Source organism: Cebidichthys violaceus, unplaced genomic scaffold, assembly GCF_023349555.1.
Source record: "Cebidichthys violaceus isolate CVI_PGR_0920_01 unplaced genomic scaffold, fCebVio1.0.p SCAF_3, whole genome shotgun sequence".
In the NCBI taxonomy this organism is placed as follows: Eukaryota; Metazoa; Chordata; class Actinopteri; order Perciformes; family Stichaeidae; genus Cebidichthys; species Cebidichthys violaceus.
Window position 1 is genome coordinate 2,645,074 of NW_027176483.1, and position 18,984 is coordinate 2,664,057.

The window sequence follows — 18,984 nt, forward strand, 5'->3', positions numbered from 1 at the left end:
CACATAACCGTGAAGCGTACTTTAGTTCCTCTCCTCCACCAGCGCACCACGTCTTTACACCATTTCACGTTTGACGCAGCCTTCTCCCCGTGCAGAGTGACGTGTTGTTCTTTTTTGACAGTGGTCGATGATAAACTTTTGAATTGAAGTGGCCTATGCCTGTGCTGTTTTATGCATCATAAATATACAGGACAGGGCTGACATGCAATAATAATAATAATAATAATAATAATAAGATGATGAGGATAGTTCTGAACAAGGAGCGGACAACGAAGGAGAGCGGCGCTGTACGGTGGCCAAGTTGTGACAAACGGACACGAGCAAACACTCTATAAAGTATGTGTGATATAAAGAAACGCACAAGGTCAAAGTTCACCCTTATTACTTGGCTCGTCGGTGAGGGTCAGAGTCCCTGAAGGCACAAGGTTGGGGGAACCACAGAACCGCAGAGGTTCTCCGCTCCTTGTTCTTTTCCTGACGAGTATTAAATCCAGAAACGCTTTTCTGCCACATTGCTTTTTTCTTTTCTTTTTCTTTTTTTTTTAAATCCTCCTCTTTGCTCGTTGGGAGAGTAGAAGTCCAGTAGAGACCCTTAGAGAGGTGAAGCGCCTCGCCGCCGCCTAATCCTGTGTCGACCGAGAAGCAACGACTCTTCCCTCTTCTTTTCTATCATGTAGAGATTTGCACTCGACAATAAAGAGTTCCTTGCTTCTGAAGCTCCTCTTGGCTGTGTTCTTCCTAATCTGACCGGGGGTTTGATGACTCTGTGTCCGCATGCTTTTCCCTTCTCTCTCTCTCTTTTGTTCTGTGTGTGTGTGTGTGTGTGTGTGTGTGTGTGTGTGTGTGTGTGTGTGTGTGTGTGTGTGTGTGTGTGTGTGTGTGTGTGTGTGTGTGTGTGTGTGTGTGTGTGTGTGTGCGATCGATCGATTTTCCTCGAGCTCAACGAGGCGTGGGATTCTCAGAGCATGTTGAACACGCCAGCAGATCACAGCGAGCTGCAGAATACTGGAGGGGGAGAGGATGCATGCATGGCTTTTTGACGCTCCTTGGATGATTACCCACAAGTACCCCTTCACCACACACACACACACACACACACACACACACACACACACACACACACACACACACACACACACACACACTCTCCTATATCAGAGAATGTCTGTTTACCTGCAGGTGATTTCCTCAATTCAATCTTTTGCTCTGAAAATGATCTGATATACCCAAAAGAATCTGAGTGATCACTGATGCTGATTAATCGACTAATAGTTTAACTCTAAAGGCGTTGGATCTCGTGTCGGCGCTATAATGGAACCGGCTACACATCTGTGTGTCGAATATGTCAAATATTATAGACACTGGTGTTTGTCATGGCCTAGGAGCCGGGTTATGACGGTGGAAATGATATCCAAATCAATTTTTTAAATAATATTGGACATCCAGGACCTTTTTAGACACGTGTTGAGACAAACAGAGGTCTTGTGATTGATTGATACTTTACTTAAAGGGCCAGTGTGTGACATTATGGGGGGGTGTCTTTTGGTGTTTTATCACCTGAAACAAAACAGACGACTGTTCCCTCAGAATGAGCCGTTCACATCTACAGACTTGTATCTACGCTTGGCACACGGGAGACGTTTCAGTCGGCTATAGATGCCTCTGAACCCGACACTCTGGCCCGTTAAAGACTTCTAGAAGACTACTTCTATGCGTAATCCAGACTCCTGCCGTTTTCCAGGTGTTTGATTGGCAGGAGGAGCGACTCGCCGCCGAGGGTCAGAGCGACGAGGGGCGGACTCGAGCGAAAGAGAGAGGAAGGATCCGGTCGGACGAGTGGATCACGGCGACGGCGACGGCGACGCGCATACGAGAGGTGGATGTGGAGCCTCTGGACTACGACCTGGACATCAGCCGGGAGGTAAACACGCATCAGAACACGACAGATACCAAGTGGAGGGACGCAGAAAGATGCTAATCCTCTCACTAACAGCTCCACTGGTCCGATTCCTTTGGTTAAAAATGCACTTTAAAGTTATCGTCTGATAATCGTGGACACAGATAATATACCTTTTACATCTATTTCCATCGTGAAGAAGAGAACTTTAACCCTCAAACTCTGTCTGACAGACAAGAAAAAACAGGTTTTAAACAAGCTTCCTTTGACTTCATCAAACCCAATGTGTGGTATACACAAAACTTTATATTTTATTTTGCTGTAAAAACATCCACATTTCACTGCATGGAAGTTTATAAAGTCAAATCCCTTTAAAACCAGTTAAAAAGTTAGAGAAATTAGTTAGTTTTATTGTGAAGGGCTTGGTCTGACATCACTTCCTTCCTCTTAAAGTCACGCTGGACGTTTTCAAAGCTTCCCTTTATTAATGCAGCAATTAAACCCAGAGAGGGAATCGTTTCCTGTCGTTAAGGAAGAAAGGTTCCACGTGTCGCGTTCCTCCGAACTGCAAATGCTCAGACTGCAGAGAACCGTCCATGGCTGTGTTTAAGACTGACCTGGTCTGTCCAACATGCAGCTGTCCAAACCGCAGAAAGTCCCCATCCCAGAGCGCTACGTGGAGTCTGACCCCGATGAGCCTCCGAGTCCAGAGGAGCTGGAGGAACGCTCCCGCCGGGCCAAGCGCATCAAGAACCTCCTGGCCAAATCCAGGTACTCCAAGTTTGTTTTTAGTGTTTTAAACACATAAAGTGAGTTCAGGAGATCCACCGTATTCCTGGTTTTGAGTGTGCGTTTTGTCGTCCCGTCAACAGCTTTCAGAACATACAGCCGTCCGCGGCGCTGGACTTCAGCGAGCTGGACTCGGCTCTACAGCAGCAGGAGAGGATCATGAACGCGTCCCACGCTCTGGCCTCAGAGGCCTCGCGCAAGAGCAAGCTGGTCGCAGGTTAGTGAACCCGAAGCGTCGCCGAACCCTCAAAGCTACGGCCTCCAGCAAACCCTTATACTTACATTTGAATCAGCCTAAACCGCGGTTAGTAAACGGTAAAGACCAACCGGAGCTACCTGTGGTTTGTCCCTGGTGTTGCAGGGACCGAGTGGCTGGAGAGTCGGTGAGCGTGTCCGCTCCAGGTACCCGTTTCACATCTCGGTATTTTGTGGTTTGGTTTTTCGTCATTTCTTGTGCATTCGTCCCTGAGGCGGATCCGTGTGCGGTCCCGGTTCCTTTTTGTTTGGCTCGTTTTTTCTGGTCGGCGTGGCTCAGGTGTCTATAAAGAGCTGCTTTGGTGAAATGCGGTGGGCTTCGATGTGCAAGCGGTGCTTTGGTGCGAGTTGTGTGTGTTTCTATGTAAATACAAAACATGAACATTGATTGTGTTGCTTTGAAATACACATATTTAACCGTGAAACTACAACACAGGCAATGTGTCATGGCTGTCCTGATAACACTAATGTCTTCACTGTTCGTTTCCTCCTCAGCCAAAGCTGCTGCACAGCACTGACCCACCGACCCAACGGAACCGAAGAAAAAGGAACCGATCACTTTCCAGCGGTTGCCGACTAACCGATTGACTTGTAACACGTCTATTTACGAGTGAGCACGAGACACATTTCTGTAAAGATTTGATTCGTTGTTTTTTGATATAGAATCAATTCTTGCTTCAGCACGATTCAGCAATAATAATAATTTATAACACGAGTTGAACTGCTTTATATTTTGTAGCTGTTTTGTAGTTTTTAAGAGTGAATAAGTGAAAAGAAAGCCAACACGCTGACACTACAGCAGGAATGTTATTTATTACATTGTTTGGCTTAACATGCTTCAACTTCTACTGTACATTTTTAATAGCAATGATCGTGGTCCTGTCAATCAACTAAAATGCATTATAATATAACATGAATTAAAACAAGTTAATTTATTTGGTGTCGTTTCTCTGATGGTCAATTATTGTTCAGAAATATAATACATGTTTCTCAGTTACACTCAAAACATTTGTCATCAGCTAAATAGATTAGAGAATAACTACAATATACTGCTGTTCATTTTACAGGCATATCATTTGATTTGTTGATTTGAACATTGTTAGCTAGAAGGAAACAGATAGCTATGATGACTTCATATATTTCAACACACGGAGGAGAGGCACCCTTTCAGAGTAAAAGAAAATAAAGAGCACGTTAAATATTGTTTTTTAAGCAACATGTTTTAAACAAAATACACAGCTGGGGGCGCGTTCACACCAGCCTTGCTTCAACGACCCTGAGGCCGAGAGCTGGACCGAGAGCTGGGAGGCCGGGTTAAAGGAAACGCTCCATAGATGCCCAACATCGGGGTATTTTCATCTGAATTCTATACTCGGAGGTCATACTTTTCTTGCTTCATATGTCGCTGAGCAACTTTCAAAGGAGCGAACGGGGAGTCGCCTCACGACGCTGAATCCAGTTCTCTTTAAATACATCCATGGCGTGAACCGGCCCCCTTACTGTCACCCAGGAAGAGGTCTGCTAGAAAACTAACTTGATAGAAACAAAGGCCATCTGAAATCCCTTCATTTTCCCAATGATGTTTGCATTAATAGCATTGTCTTCAGTCTTGATTTATTCTATGCACATGTTTTATGAGCATGTACATTGAATATTTCGGGGGTATTTAAGGGTATTCTGGCTGGCACAGGGTTAATGAGGAATCTGCATACCCCAGCCATGCGCCTGGATACAGTGGCTCAGAGAAGTCAGTGTGGAACGTATGCAGGTGCGTCATGGAGTTTGGCGATACGGCGTAGAAGGTCAGAGTGCCAGCTGACCAGTCCAAGAACACCCCGACCCTTTTGGAGTCAAAGTAGGGGGTGGATACGTATGAATTATCCTTATTGTACCAGACTGTGTAATTGCCGTTACAGTAGCGCAGACTCCAGGACTGATCATTGCAGCCAAGGACACTGTCGTTACCTTTTGCTTTCCTGCTGATTCCCCTATAAGCCATCCCTATACCGATCTGTTTCCCAGTCCACTCTACTTCCCAGTAGCAACGATCAGACAGACCTTCTGTGCAAAGAACTTGTCCCCAGTCTGTAAATCTCTCTGGGTTGTCAGGGTACGGCTGAGCTGTTTCCATTCGCGTCATTTTTTTGTTGTCTTCAGAAATTGACAAGTGTGAATGGGCAGTATTCCAATCCATAGTAAGCTCACATGCGTCTAATGAAACAAAAACAGCAAGCAGTTTGTCAAAATGTCAGTTTTAAGCTAACACATAACTAACATTAGCTCGCTAACACATAACTAACTTTAGATTGCTAACACATAACTAACATTAGCTCCCTAACACATAACTACCTTTAGCTCGCTAACAGCTAACTTGTACCACCTCTGGTAGACATTGTACTAAAGTAATCCTTTGACATGCTGAAATCTGATGCTTTTAGCTAGCTACAGGCATTTTGTTAGCATTCCATCCCCTTAGTTGAGCATTGTGGTTTTCATAGTATGACGTTGCGCTCTGTCTTTATATTCATATTTTAAAAGTATGAATAGCTTGACTGCTATTGCCTATTGCCAACAATTTGTGTTAAAATTGTTGGCATTGTTTTGTTTGTTAAAGAAAAAAAAAACAACTTACATTTCTTCAGAGCTGATTTTAAGTAGCACTCTGCATTGTCGCTGAAGCTGGAAAAATCAAAGAGATGACATTTGATATGTAAAATATTCTAAATGAATTTGTAGTACAAAAATAAAACTTGTACATTTAACTCAAAGTCGTACCTGACAGTGAGGTGTCCAATGTCCTCCTGTAAACAGGACAGCAGCTCCATCCCCAGTTGTCCCGGATGATTGTAACTCAAATCCAGTTCCTTCAGGTGGGTGGGGTTGGTCCGCAGGGCTTTAGCCAAAAAGCCACAGCCGACCTCTGTGATTCCACAAAACGGCAGCCTGAAATTGAAGAGTAAAACAAATGTATTGCTATTCACAGAATGCAATACAAAATCTTATTCACCAAAAATAATATGTCATAGATGGCCTGCTTCAGCACTTCTTCACGAACCTTAGTTTTTCCAGCTGACATGTTGGACTTGCCAGTCCAGCAGACAGCAGTTCTACTCCCAAGTCTTGCAGGTCGTTATCAATCAGGTCCAACTCTTTCAGGCATGAATTGCTTAGAATGGCTCCAAGTGCTTCGCAACATTTCTCTGTGAGGTTACACTCTTTAAGCCTTCAAAATGAACGACAATTCAACATTTTAGCATCATTTGCTGAGTTGTGAAACAATAAAGAATGAGACAATCAAGTACAGCATTGTACAAATAATGATAGTGCATTACATACGATTACAATAGGTGCAGAGGATGTTGTGCTTTACTCACAAGGCTACTCTTGATTCTTTGATCACTGGTAACAGCCTCAGAAGACCCTCCTCTGATCTCGAGTATTTCCTCAAGTCAAACTCATCCGACTCTCCCTTTGAGGTCAGCAACACAAAGACCAGAGCTGACCACTGTGAAGATGACAGTTGGGTCTCTGACAAACCACCAGAGTTCAGGTAGTTCTGGATTTCCTCCAGAAGCGACTGATCATTCAACTCACCGAGGCAGTGGAAGAGATTGATGCATCTTTCTGGGGAGGGATTTTGTCTGATCTTCTCCTTGATGTAGTCGATAATTTCCTCATTTCTCTGTGAACCGCACCCCATTGGGGTCAGAACGCTCTTCAACAACGTCTGATTGGATGTCAGTGAGAGGCCGAGAAGGAAACGCAGGAAGAGATCCAGGTGTCCGTTCTCACTCTGCGAGGCCTTGTCCACTGCGCTCTTGAGAACGTCGTTTGCTTCACCGGGAGCCTTCTGGACAGTGGCGGATTCTTTTGGGTCCAGCAAGTTCTGATTGAAGCAGATGAAGGTGTGAAAAATGTACATTGCGGCAAAAAACTCCTGAATGCTGAGGTGCACAAAGCAGTAGACTCTCTCCAGATTTAAGCCAAAATCATCCTTCCAGATCTGTGTGAACACTCCTGAATATGTTGCGGCGTCGGTCACGTTGATGTTGTACTCATTTAGCTCATTCTCATAGAAGATCATGTTGCCTTTCATCAGGTGCTCAAAGGCCATTCTTCCAAGCTTCAAGATCATCTCTTCATCCATTTTCACCTGGGACGGTGTTTCCGATGCCTCTTTTTGTTCTGAATACTTTTGGGTTCGGATCACAGAGTTGTAAACCAGAAAATGTGCATACATTTGCGTCAGAGTTTCAGGCATTTCTCCTTTGATTCCATCCTCCGTTTGTTTCAAAATCATCTGCAGAACGGTGGCGGATATGCAGCTGAAGACTGGAATGTGACACATGATGTGAAGGCTCCTGGTTGACTTGACGTGCGAGATGACTCTACCGGCCATGTTTTGATCGGAGATTTTTTTCCTGAAGTACTCTTCCTTCTGGGGGTCGTTGAACCCTCGGATCTCCGTCACACGGTCAACGAGATCAACTGGAATGCGACTTGCAGCTGCCGGCCTGGAGGTAATCTAGATGTGCGCAGAGGGCAGGAGATTCCTCTGGAAGAGATTTGTCAGTAGTTCATCCACTGAAGCTGGCTCTGAGGCGCTGCGGCAGCACTTGTTGCGATCAAAGTCCAGGGGAAGCCGGCACTCATCCAACCCATCGAATATTAGCGCTACCTTGTATTTGCCAAAATTCAAAATTCCTGATTCTTTTGCCTCTACCAGAAAATGATGAAGAAGCTCCGTCAGTGTGAAGTGTCTCTTCAACAGATTCAGCTCCCGAAACGGAAGATTAATTAGGAGTTGGATATCCTGGTTAAGTCTTCCCTCTGCCCAATCCAGATTAAACTTCTGCACCGAGATCGTTTTTCCAATGCCAGAGATTCCTTTTGTCAGCACGGTTCTGATGAATCGGTCCTGTCCGGGAAGGGGCTTAAAGATGTCTTCACATTTGATTGGCTTATCTTCTGTCGCTCGTCTCCTGGTTGCAGCCTCGATCTGCCTGACTTCGTGTTCGTTGTTGACTGTCCCACTGCCTCCCTCTGTGATGTAGAGCTCAGTGTACACCTTGTTGAGGAGCGTCTGAGACCCGTGCCGTGCCACCCCCTCATAAATGTATTCAAATTTTTTCAATTTGTGTCGGAGTTTGCGCTGGCAGACATCAAGCTCGCCGTACACGTCTGGTCGTACAAAGAAATCAAAAACAATGTTGTTGCATTCATTTCATTTTAACAGGTTATAACAACTTCCCTCTATTTTAAGGAAAACACCAGTTTGTCATGAAATTTGTATCAGATATTGGTTGTTCCTACTCTTGGTTCTTACATTTCTCCAGTTGGTTAGCAAGCTTTGTTTGGCCCATTTCCTTTAAGACATGCAGTGTGATCTTCAGAGCGCCCTCACTGGCACTGTTCTCCTGGTTTTTATCTTCAGCAGTCGAACTGTCTTCATCCTGCCTTTCACTCTCAGACGTTTGTGACAGATGTGGAAAGAGCATCCTTTTATACCTTTTCAGCTCACTCAGCAAAATGTTCTTGCTGTGTACTTCCACCAACTGCGTCAGAGAAAGTAGAATGAGTAAAGCTTTGAATACACTAGGTTCACTTTAACCAACTTATTCTCACAAAAACAATTCAAATCAAACTTGACCTATAAATAAACATTATTGTTACTTGTAAGTGAAGATGTACAGACATTAGAGACATAGCCTACCTCAAATATGGAATTTTCATCCATCTTTGTTGATTCTGAACAGTCATGCTGATCCCTTTAGGCAAGGCAAGGCAAGTTTATTTGTACAGCACGTTTCAACGACAAGGTAATTCAAAGTGCTTCACATAAAACCATTAAAAGCATCAAAACATAATGAAAAAAAAGGAAATGAGATTTAAAAACAATTAAGAACATTCATTGAAATATTAAAAACAGTCATTAAAACACTAAAAAGCAGTGTAAGAAAATAAAATACAGTAGTAAAATGGAGGAACTTGATTAATATCCTTGAATCAGAGTATTGTTAATATTTGTTAATTTGGTCATTGATGCCGCATTCAAGTATAAGAAGCGCCTCTATATTCTGCACGATGATTTTTAAATACATCTTGATTTTACGTTAATTTAAGTGACCCTGTATGAAGGTATATTTGTGTCTTTATTACGCTAACAAAAAATAATGTTTTAAAAGCAAATTTCTCGCACTGCAATCAAAAATCAAGTTTGCAAGTGAAAATATATAAACTGAGAATAAATTATTTGTTAGTTTTGCTTATGAAACTAGAATTTTTGGCTGCAAATCAAAAACCTACGCTTTAAAAAACAACAACTACACTTTCAAAAAAAACCTACGTTTAAAAAAAAAAATGCTTTAAAAAATAAACTACACTTTCAAAACAAAAACCTACGCTTTCAAAAAAAACTTGCGCTTTAAAAAAAAACCTACGCTTTCAAAACCAAAACCTATGCTTTCAAAGAAAATCTACGCTTTCAAAAAAACTATGCTTTCAAAAAAACTACGCTTTCAAAAAAAACCTACGCTTTCAAAAAAAACAACCCTGCTTTTTTTTTTTAAAGCGTAGGTTTTCGTTTTGAAAGCGTAGGTTTGACAGATTTGCTTTCAAAACATTTTTTTGATTTGCGTAATAAAGACACAAATATACCTTCATACCCTGGCTCTTATTTGTTGTTGCAACGTAACGTTTAAATATAACAATGTAAGAATTGTGCTGCTAAGTGCACAGAAGACAATACTAACAAGTGGACTTTGCTGAGGTTATGATAACGTTCATCTATAGTCACGTTTCATTTAGACTTTAGTTCACTCAAAGTGAACTAAACGGCCTCATCCTGAACTTTGAATTGACAGGTTGCTTCTGTGTTGTTTTATAAAAATACAGTTTTATATTCTGCTTCAGAAACTGTGTTTTAAAACGTTTGCACAGTATTTCATCATGCAGAGAAAAACACGGACCAGAAGCTATTCTACAACGTCTGCTCCACCAGTTTTCAGACCTGAAAAACAATTTCCATGGAAGTGATGAAGATCTTCTCATCTAAAGCAAACAAGATAATGTTCCTTAAAGCTCAGCGCACAGCTCTCAAGGACAAGAATCCAATCATCATGTTTAAGATCAAAAGTAAAGGAATCACCTAAATCATTAGGATATTTGGGAACAAAGTATTTGACCAGCGGGTTGATGGTTCAGTCTCCAGAACCACATCATCATCACCACCACCATGACTCAAAACACAGAGCAGACGCCACACATGTACCTCTCATGATGGACCGTTGTAAAGGCTTCACTTTTCATGGATGCACGGGAAAAGAGCGGCACGTTCGATTTTCCAAACGGAATCGAACTGCAAAGAAAAAGGAAACAACAAGACGCCATGAAAGAAGCAGCGCCGACACTCATAAGAATTCAGTCTCTTGGAACAATTGTATCCGTATCAATCGAAAGTGACACATTTTAAACTACATTTAAATTCAAATGACAAACAACAAGAAGTACCTCTGAGCAGCTTCCTTGGTGAAGTCACGGCGAAGCGGCATTGAGGCGTCACTTTTCATGGACAAACAGGACGGGACAGGCGAGTTTGAGTCGTCAAAACTATCTGAGCTGAGAAGAAAGAAGAAAGGTTTTATTCTCGTTAATCAACAGGTGTCTGCATGTGTTTTCATACAGTTGGACGTCAGTGATTTAAAGACATTTCACTCTGCATAGCTAAGCCTATGTACCTATCAGCCACTTCTTGAGTGAAGTCTTGACAAAGCGGCATGGAGGCGTCACTTTTCAGGGACAAGCAGGACGACGCAGGAAACTGTGGCCCTCCAGGATCCTCGGTGGTCTCCTCAGCAGCGTCCATGTAGAAGGTAATAACACCTGTTTTGTTTCTTAGTGAGACAATTCCGTACAGCTGTTAGTTAGTTCTGTTTACATTTTGATCTAGCTCAATATGTAGAAGTATATAAACCCAATACTTATGACAATCATTAGGGCGGTATTACTTAGAACATATTAAATGTTCTTAAATAACTGCATTGACAGTGTAGAGAGTCAAAATTCGACTCACACTTCAAGAGGAGAGGAGAGGATACCAACAGAATGACCTGACAGAAAATCCCTACTTTAAAAAAAAACGTACGCTTTCCAAAAAAACTACACTTTCAAAACGAAAACCTACGCTTTAAAAAATAAAAAACTACACTTTCAAAACGAAAAACTGCACGTTAAAAAATAAAAAACTACACTTTCAAAACGAAAAACTACACTTAAAAAATAAAAAACTACACTTTCAAAACGAAAAACTACACTTAAAAAAAAAAATGTACGCTTTAAAAAAAACAACCAACCTACGCTTTAAAAAAAAAACCCTAAACTTTAAAAAAAACCCTACACTTTCAAAAAAAAAAGAAATACACTTTCAAAACAAAAACCTACACTTTCAAAAAAACACACTTTCAAAAAAAGCTTCCGCTTTAAAAAAACAACCTACGCCTTAAAAAAACCCAACTTACACTTTCAAAAAAACCTACGCTTTCAAAAAAAACCGACACTTTCAAAATGAAAACCTACGCTTTCAAAAAAAAACTACACTTTCAAAACGAAAACCTACGCTTTCAACCTACGCATTCAGTCTCTTGGAACAATTGTATTTGTATCAATCGAAAGTGACACATTTTAAACTGCATTTAAATTCAAATGACAAACAACAACAAGTACCTCTGAGCAGCTTCCTTGGTGAAGTCACGGCGAAGCGGCATTGAGGCGTCACTTTTCATGGACAAACAGGACGGGACGGACGAGTTTGATTCGTCAAAACTAACTGAGCTGAGAAGAAAGAAGAAAGGTTTTATTCTCGTTAATCAACAGGTGTCTGCATGTGTTTTCATACAGTCGGATGTCGATGATCTAAAGACATTTCACTCCGCATAGCTAAGCCTATATACCTATCAGCCACTTCTTTAGTGAAGTCTTGAGGAAGCGGCATGGAGGCGTCACTTTTCAGGGACAAGCAGGACGACGCAGGAAACTGTGGCCCTCCAGGATCCTCGGTGGTCTCCTCAGCAGCGTCCATGTTGAAGGTAACAACACCTGATTTGTTTCTTAGTGAGACAATTCCGTACAGCTGTTAGTTAGTTCTGTTTACATTTTGATCTAGCTCAATATGTAGAAGTATATAAACCCAATACTTATGACAATCATTAGGGCGGTATTACTTAGAACATATTAAATGTTCTTAAATAACTGCATTGACAGTGTAGAGTCAAAATTCGACTCACCCTTCAAGAGGAGAGGATACCAACAGAATGACCTGACAGAAAATCCCTACTTTAAAAAAAAAAACGTACGCTTTCCAAAAAAAAACTACGCTTTCACAACGAAAACGTACGCTTTTAAAAAGAACACTACACTATAAAAAAACAAATGTACGCTTTAAAAAAAAACTACACTTTCAAAACGAAAACCTACATGTTAAAAAATAAAAAACTACACTTTCAAAACAAAAAACTACACTTTGAAAAAAAAATTACGCTTTAAAAAAACAACAACCTACACTTTAAAAAACAACAACCTAAACTTTAAAAAAAAAACTACACTTCAAAAAAAAAACTACACTTCAAAAAAAACCTACACTTTCAAAAAAAAACTACACTTTCAAAAAAAACAACCTTCACTTTCAAAACGAAAAACGACGCTTTCAACCTACACTGTAACACTTTGATGTAAATTTACAGTGAAATTCTAACAGTTACCTACTGTATTTTGCTAACACTGTATAATGCTGTAAAAGCAAGGCATTCTGGGAGTCACAACGCTTACTTCCATTATCCTAACGGTCAAGTGTTTCTTTTCACAGTAATCTACTGCCTACCGCTGAGAATCTCGGGAAAGTAACGTTTATTCATTTTGAAGTTATCATAAATGAGTAGCCAGAGCTGAGTTTTGCAACTCCTCTGTCAATCTTGTCATTTTCTATTTGAATTATAATGTCTTCTGTGTTAATACGTAGGTCACTTTAGTTTTACCAGATTACGATAAAACATTTAAAAGTCAAATGTTTGCACCGTTGCGCGCGAGGTCGGTACGCTCTCGTCGCTGCAGCACTAAACCCATCCTGTTCCAGTGCAAGTGGAGGAGACACAAAACCTGGAGCTTGGGTCTTTTTTTGTATTTCTACCCCGTCCGGATGAAAAGCACAAGAAGGACAACTACTAACTATACCTCATGGTAAGTCCAGAGTCAACTTAAGCTAATTTTTCGAACACGTTTGTTAACATGTAACGTTAGTACATGTTTCTCCATGCGGCATGCATGCATGTTAGCTAGCTAAGCCGTTAGCCGCTCTTAGCTTAGTTAACTTTTAGATACTGAATACTATTAATAACAGGTAACTCAAAAAATAACAAGGGAGACATGGCAGCAGTCTAGCTTATTTTTCCATAATGTTCAGTTGTCAATTTTGCGGCCATGCATGTGTTACTAAATATGCCTTTGTAAGACATATGAAAGTTCACCAGAATACCCCCCACATCAAATTTAAATGTGCTTTTCATGGTTGTAACCGTTCATTTGGCAAAGTGTAGGCTTTAAAATGTCATGGAGATCACCCAGGTCAGAGGGAGTCAAGATTGAGGGAAGGATGTACTGGCATAAGTCAGACGTTTTATTGTCATGCCGCTTTGATTTCTGTACCGTCAAGTGTGACAGTTTGTCACGTTTATTTTCTCACTTGAAGACTCACATTAAAGAGGGAAGACCAGTCTTATGTCCATTCCAAAACTGTGGTAAAGTTTTTACTGTGATATCCACGTTTTCATCACACTTGTCAAGAACACATAAAAGTTGTGCAGTTGATAGTCTTTTCAGCCTGACGAGGTCAAGAGATAATGGAGAGAATACTGCTGAGCAAACAGGGTGCTCTCATGAAGAAGCAGAGGCTTCCAATGTTAATGATGACATAGAGGGAGACCAGGCAGAAGTGTTTCCAGAAAGCACAGATGAGCCACTTTTCGTTAAATGTATTTAAATATAATGAGTGGACCATAGTCTATCTTTTTAAATAGTTTTTGTAAAAGTGAAATTGATGGCAACCATAGTTAAAACATTGTTGAATTGTATTAATATTAACTTGCAATGATATTTTTGTCTCCTATACAGGTGTCAGACACAGCAGCAACTGTGAAGACATCCCTTGCCCTTCCTGAAAGCCCTCGGCTGATCATTCTAGGTAAGCACTAAGCCCCACAGCTATAGTGAGTTCAGTTGTAGTGAGTTTTTTCTTTTATACTGTATATAATACACACATCTTTACATTTTTGTAAATAGATACTAATTCATAAATAGCTTAGCATGAATAAATGGATAAATTAATACATAGTCTTAGATAGTTATTTAACAGTTGAGTCTCTATAATACAGACACAGTAGGTTATAGAATAACATTTTCTCTGGTATGTCAGTAGTTTGTGTTTCTCTCTCTATTTTCCTCCACTGATTAGGGTATCCTTATAGCTTGTAAAAATGTAATTAGTTTGTCTGATCTTCTCCTTCCCTTTGTAGATCAAAGTGTATGTCCCTGTAGTGATTTTGGGATTATTTGGCTAAAGATGTCTCTATTAAGAGACAGTCACTAAATTGTATGCAAGACTATGTGCAATGAAGAGTTGTCGACACTGCTAAAACCTGGATACATCAAAAGGCCACACAGCATTAACTATCCTGATATCTATCAAAAGTTTACATTGTTTTGAAATCTTTTCAAATATCAATTGGAAATGTCAGTACAATACAAAAACAATATAGCAGTAAGTTGCCACTTTATAATATGTTAAATAGTCAATTTGACATTCAGCCTAACTCTGTTTGCATTTTGTTTAAGCTCCAGTGATTCCTGACCAGCGTTGGATGGTTAGCATCGAGGGCCACGTGGTGTGCGAAGGAGCATCGTTTGTGTTGGGGCTTGCTGTTGTCTTCACATGCTACTACAACTTCAACCTCCAATATCAGGATCAGGCTGCCTGCACACTTGAATTCATACAGAGGTAAGTTTGAATCCCATATGGAGTCATTAGTTTCAGGTGTTCGGGCCTTACAGCTCTCCTTGCATTTATCTTTGTGTGATAGATATAGTATCTTTAGGATGCTAGCTTGAAAGCTCCTTAAAGGATAAGGACTTCGATCAGAGAACAGAGGACAGAAAGTTCATTCCAAAAGGAAATGTATCTTTACTTGGATGCTTGGGTGTGTATATGTGGTTCTAAAATAAACAGAAGAAATACACATTCAACTTCAGCGGTTATCAGATTTTTTGGGGGCTAGAGACCCCTTGCAGGGGAGAAAAATAGCGAAAGAACACTTCATTATTGTAACACCGGTTAAGCTTATGCTTATTAGCATTTGTACTTTTAGATGCCATTGGAACTATTTGTATTCTAATACTTTTCAATCTAAATGCTTCAGATCCATTTCCTAGTGATAAACATAACAAAATGTCATGTTGGATCAGGGGTGCTTTGTAATTATATTTTGCTTAAGCCTGGCTGGCATATGGCTTTGGTTCCCATCTGTAGCTATGCACTTTTTAACTCTTCACCACAATTTTATATTTATTTGTAAATTATTTCGCGGACCCCACTTTGAGAATTACTGATTTAGGTTACAATCACGACAAATACACTTGATTGCTAGCCAGAATAAACTATTCTGTGGTCCACAGAGCCCTCTAGTGGCCAAATAATTTAACTGCCGTACTGAAAACAACCACATGGCGAAACACCGCGACTGTAATAAAGACGTGTACATATGTACAAGATTCGTCAAGTTATCAAAAACCCTGAATGTTATTTGCACATTCCAAAGATGTGACAAAACATAAGGAAATTAAGCGGTATTTGCAATAAATATTGCACCGTTTTCCTATATATCTACTCTAATATGCATTATAAACATAAAGTAGGAAAAAGAACGATTATGCTAACAATATGTGGTGGCTATTAACAATAGTTTAGAAGTAGTTTGACTCATGTTTATTTATTTTTGTTTTACCTTGCCATGTTTGCCAGAAGTTGTGTTTGAATCAACCCAGAGAGAGGGACAAAGGCACGTCAGGGAAAGGTGACCAGCAAGAAGAGCGGGAGAATGGTCCAAAGGAAAGTGACATCCCTGAATGCTGGATGTGTGCATCCTCTTGAGGAAGCTGATGGATTTCGAGTGGGACTTTGTATGAGTTTATCACTACCATGACTCTGTCCATAGAGTTCAGATGAGTACGCATACAAACACACACAAATCCTTCATATCTCACTCACTCACTTACTGACCACCCGCTATGTCTGTGTCTCACTCATTCACATTTCTATTTGTATTTGTATGGGCTATTTTTGTATTTCTTTTTTTATTGAATTCTCTTTACAATGTCCAAACAGGCATTATTTTTGTTTAATATTGAAGTTGGCTATTGGGTTAGTACACAATATTGTTCAACAGCATGGATCTGTCAAGTAAAACCCCCTAGCGTAATGGGGAGGCTCTTTACTTTTGAAACAAAGAAGTATTTGCTCAGTCCGTAAAGTACGAATGTTTCACCCTGTCACTCACTCAGATAACCACACACACACACAGAAGTTCATTCATAGCAGTATTCTTATGTGTAATAGCTATTTTGTATTTTGGGCTAGCACACAGTGTTGTTCAACAGTCAGTATTGTTCTGTCTAGTAAAAACCCCTTGCATAATGGCTCTTTCCTTTTGAAACAGATTAGTAACAATTTACTCAGTTTGTTAAGTACAAATGTTGTCAGCCTGTCACTCACTCAGATAACCACACACTCACTAAGAAAACGCACTCTCACACACGCACCTTATCCATACCATTTTGACTTGTAAGGGCTTGAATATTTTAATCTATTATTTGGATGCTATACTAAACTTAGACTATTCTAATAAACAAGAATATTATGAATATGTCCTATTGTCTTGTTTATTGTTGTATATTGTTATTTTTCATGCTTGTTAATTTTATAGATGCTTCCACTACAGTTTCCTAAATGTTTTGGGGTAAAGAGCTGACACTAAAATACTGTAATTTTTGGAATTAATTTAGCAATTTACTGTACATTTTGATTACAATAAATTACTGTATTTCTCTGACACAGTAGAGATACTGTATATTTTACAGTATCTTACAGGTGAAACTGCTGCCAGTAAAATACTGTAATTTTGGATTATAGTAAATTACAGTATAATTTTAATACAGCAAGCTGCTGTATTCTTTTGATACAGTAGAGATACTGTAAATTTTACAGTAGCTTGCTGGCGAAACTGCTGCCAGTAATTTACTGTAATTTTACAGTAAAAAGTTTTACAGTGTACGCATTCAGTCTCTTGGAACAATTGTATCTGTATCAATCCAAAGTGACACATTTTAAACAACAACAAGTACCTCTGAGCAGCTTCCTTGGTGAAGTCATGGCGAAGCGGCATTGAGGCGTCACTTTTCATGGACAAACAGGACGGGACGGGCGAGTTTGATTCGTCAAAACTATCTGAGCTGAGAAGAAAGAAGAAAGGTTTTATTCTCGTTAATCAACAGGTGTCTGCATGTGTTTTCATACAGTCGGATGTCAGTGATTTAAAGACATTTCACTCCGCATAGCTAAGCCTATGTACCTATCAGCCACTTCTTTGGTGAAGTCTTGATGAAGCAGCATGTAGGCGTCACTTTTCAGGGACAAACAGGACGACGCAGGAAACTGTGGCCCTCCAGGATCCTCGGTGGTCTCCTCAGCAGCGTCCATGTTGAAGGTAATAACACCTGATTTGTTTCTTAGTGAGACAATTCCGTACAGCTGTTAGTTAGTTCTGTTTACATTTTGATCTAGCTCAATATGTAGAAGTATATAAACCCAATACTTATGACAATCATTAGGGCGGTATTACTTAGAACATATTAAATGTTCTTAAATAACTGCATTGACAGTGTAGAGAGTTCAAATTCGACTCACACTTCACAAAAGAGAAGAGATGATACCAACAGAATGACCTTTGAAGAAGAAATAACGACAATAAAAGAATCAGCTTATCTTATTGGGAAAATGATGTTGAAACAGTAATTATATAAAACCATAACGTTTGGAGTGACCGCTAAAGACGCCGCAAGAGAGCTCGTGCACTCTCTCTCAGCTTTTGAAGCCAGGCTGCTGCGTTGTTAAGTAAATGCACATCCTGAGAAACTACCACAGGCGCTCCTAACGTGTGACGCACATTTAGCCGCAGTAAAATCATATATTTATTACGCGTGGAGTTCATGTAGTGCGATTTGATCGCCGGGTTAGGTAGCTCATTCAAAAGACAACTCACTTCACTGAACATTTAAAGCGAGCTGTAGTTTACTTTTAGGACGAACTACATCATCAGCTGTGCGCAGAAAAAAATATGGCTCAAGATGTCACCTCTCTCACCTGAACGGCTTTCGTAAATGCCTGCAGTGAGGACCTGTTATTAGTTAGTTAGTAGTTACAAACTAATTGCATCGAGATGAAATAAGCCATTCATATATGAATATGTTGCATTTCTTCGTGGTAAAGCGTAGAGAAGAAGTGTTACCCGTGTCGAGGCGGTGCCGGTTCTTCCGAGATTAAGACGGTTTGTTTCCTCGCTGCTGGTCTTGTTGAGGGCGGGTAGGGTTGTCTTCGAGGCTGTGACGCTCTGGGTTAAAGATTACTTACCAAACCGGTTTGCAACCTTCACGATACAAATGTTGATTTGAGATGAAAATGCGGAGAAAGAAATAATAATCCAAATTTGATGATGTGGTAGAATACATCTCTCCTTCATCGGATTCAATATTCAAGATGTTTCTACTGAATGTAATATTTAATGTGCATTCTGCTCTTTTTAAGTCATGTTCTTTTATTGTGAAATGGTAAATAGACTTCATACACTGATGACAGAAAGCTACCATGCAACATGCCACTATCCAACATTCACACCCACTCTCACACTACAGCCTACCGGAGCAATGTTGGGGGTAAGTGTCCATCA

At 40.3% G+C, this 18,984-nt stretch overlaps 1 protein-coding gene, 1 long non-coding RNA gene and 1 pseudogene across 7 annotated transcripts in view; 2 read left to right on the forward strand and 1 right to left on the reverse strand.

Annotated features, from left to right (window-relative positions):
* plekha7a (pleckstrin homology domain containing, family A member 7a) overlaps positions 1–3,876 on the forward strand; it is a 94,380-nt gene extending 90,504 nt beyond the window's left edge. For all 6 annotated transcript variants that reach the window (XM_068722488.1, XM_068722490.1, XM_068722489.1 and 3 more), the window contains 4 exons: positions 1,742–1,921; positions 2,535–2,668; positions 2,770–2,903; positions 3,437–3,876. In XM_068722488.1, the coding sequence (XP_068578589.1) occupies positions 1,742–1,921; positions 2,535–2,668; positions 2,770–2,903; positions 3,437–3,459 (471 nt within the window). In that variant the 3' untranslated portion in view covers positions 3,460–3,876. The remainder of the gene's footprint in view (positions 1–1,741; positions 1,922–2,534; positions 2,669–2,769; positions 2,904–3,436) is intronic.
* A 156-nt stretch (positions 3,877–4,032) lies between these two features.
* On the reverse strand, positions 4,033–17,690 carry LOC137880914 (NLR family CARD domain-containing protein 3-like; annotated as a pseudogene).
* On the forward strand, positions 14,107–16,846 carry LOC137880915 (uncharacterized). Its single transcript, XR_011103838.1, has 3 exons — positions 14,107–14,171; positions 14,822–14,984; positions 16,005–16,846. It is a non-coding gene; the product is annotated as an uncharacterized lncRNA (long non-coding RNA).
* Positions 17,691–18,984: the final 1,294 nt, after the last annotated feature.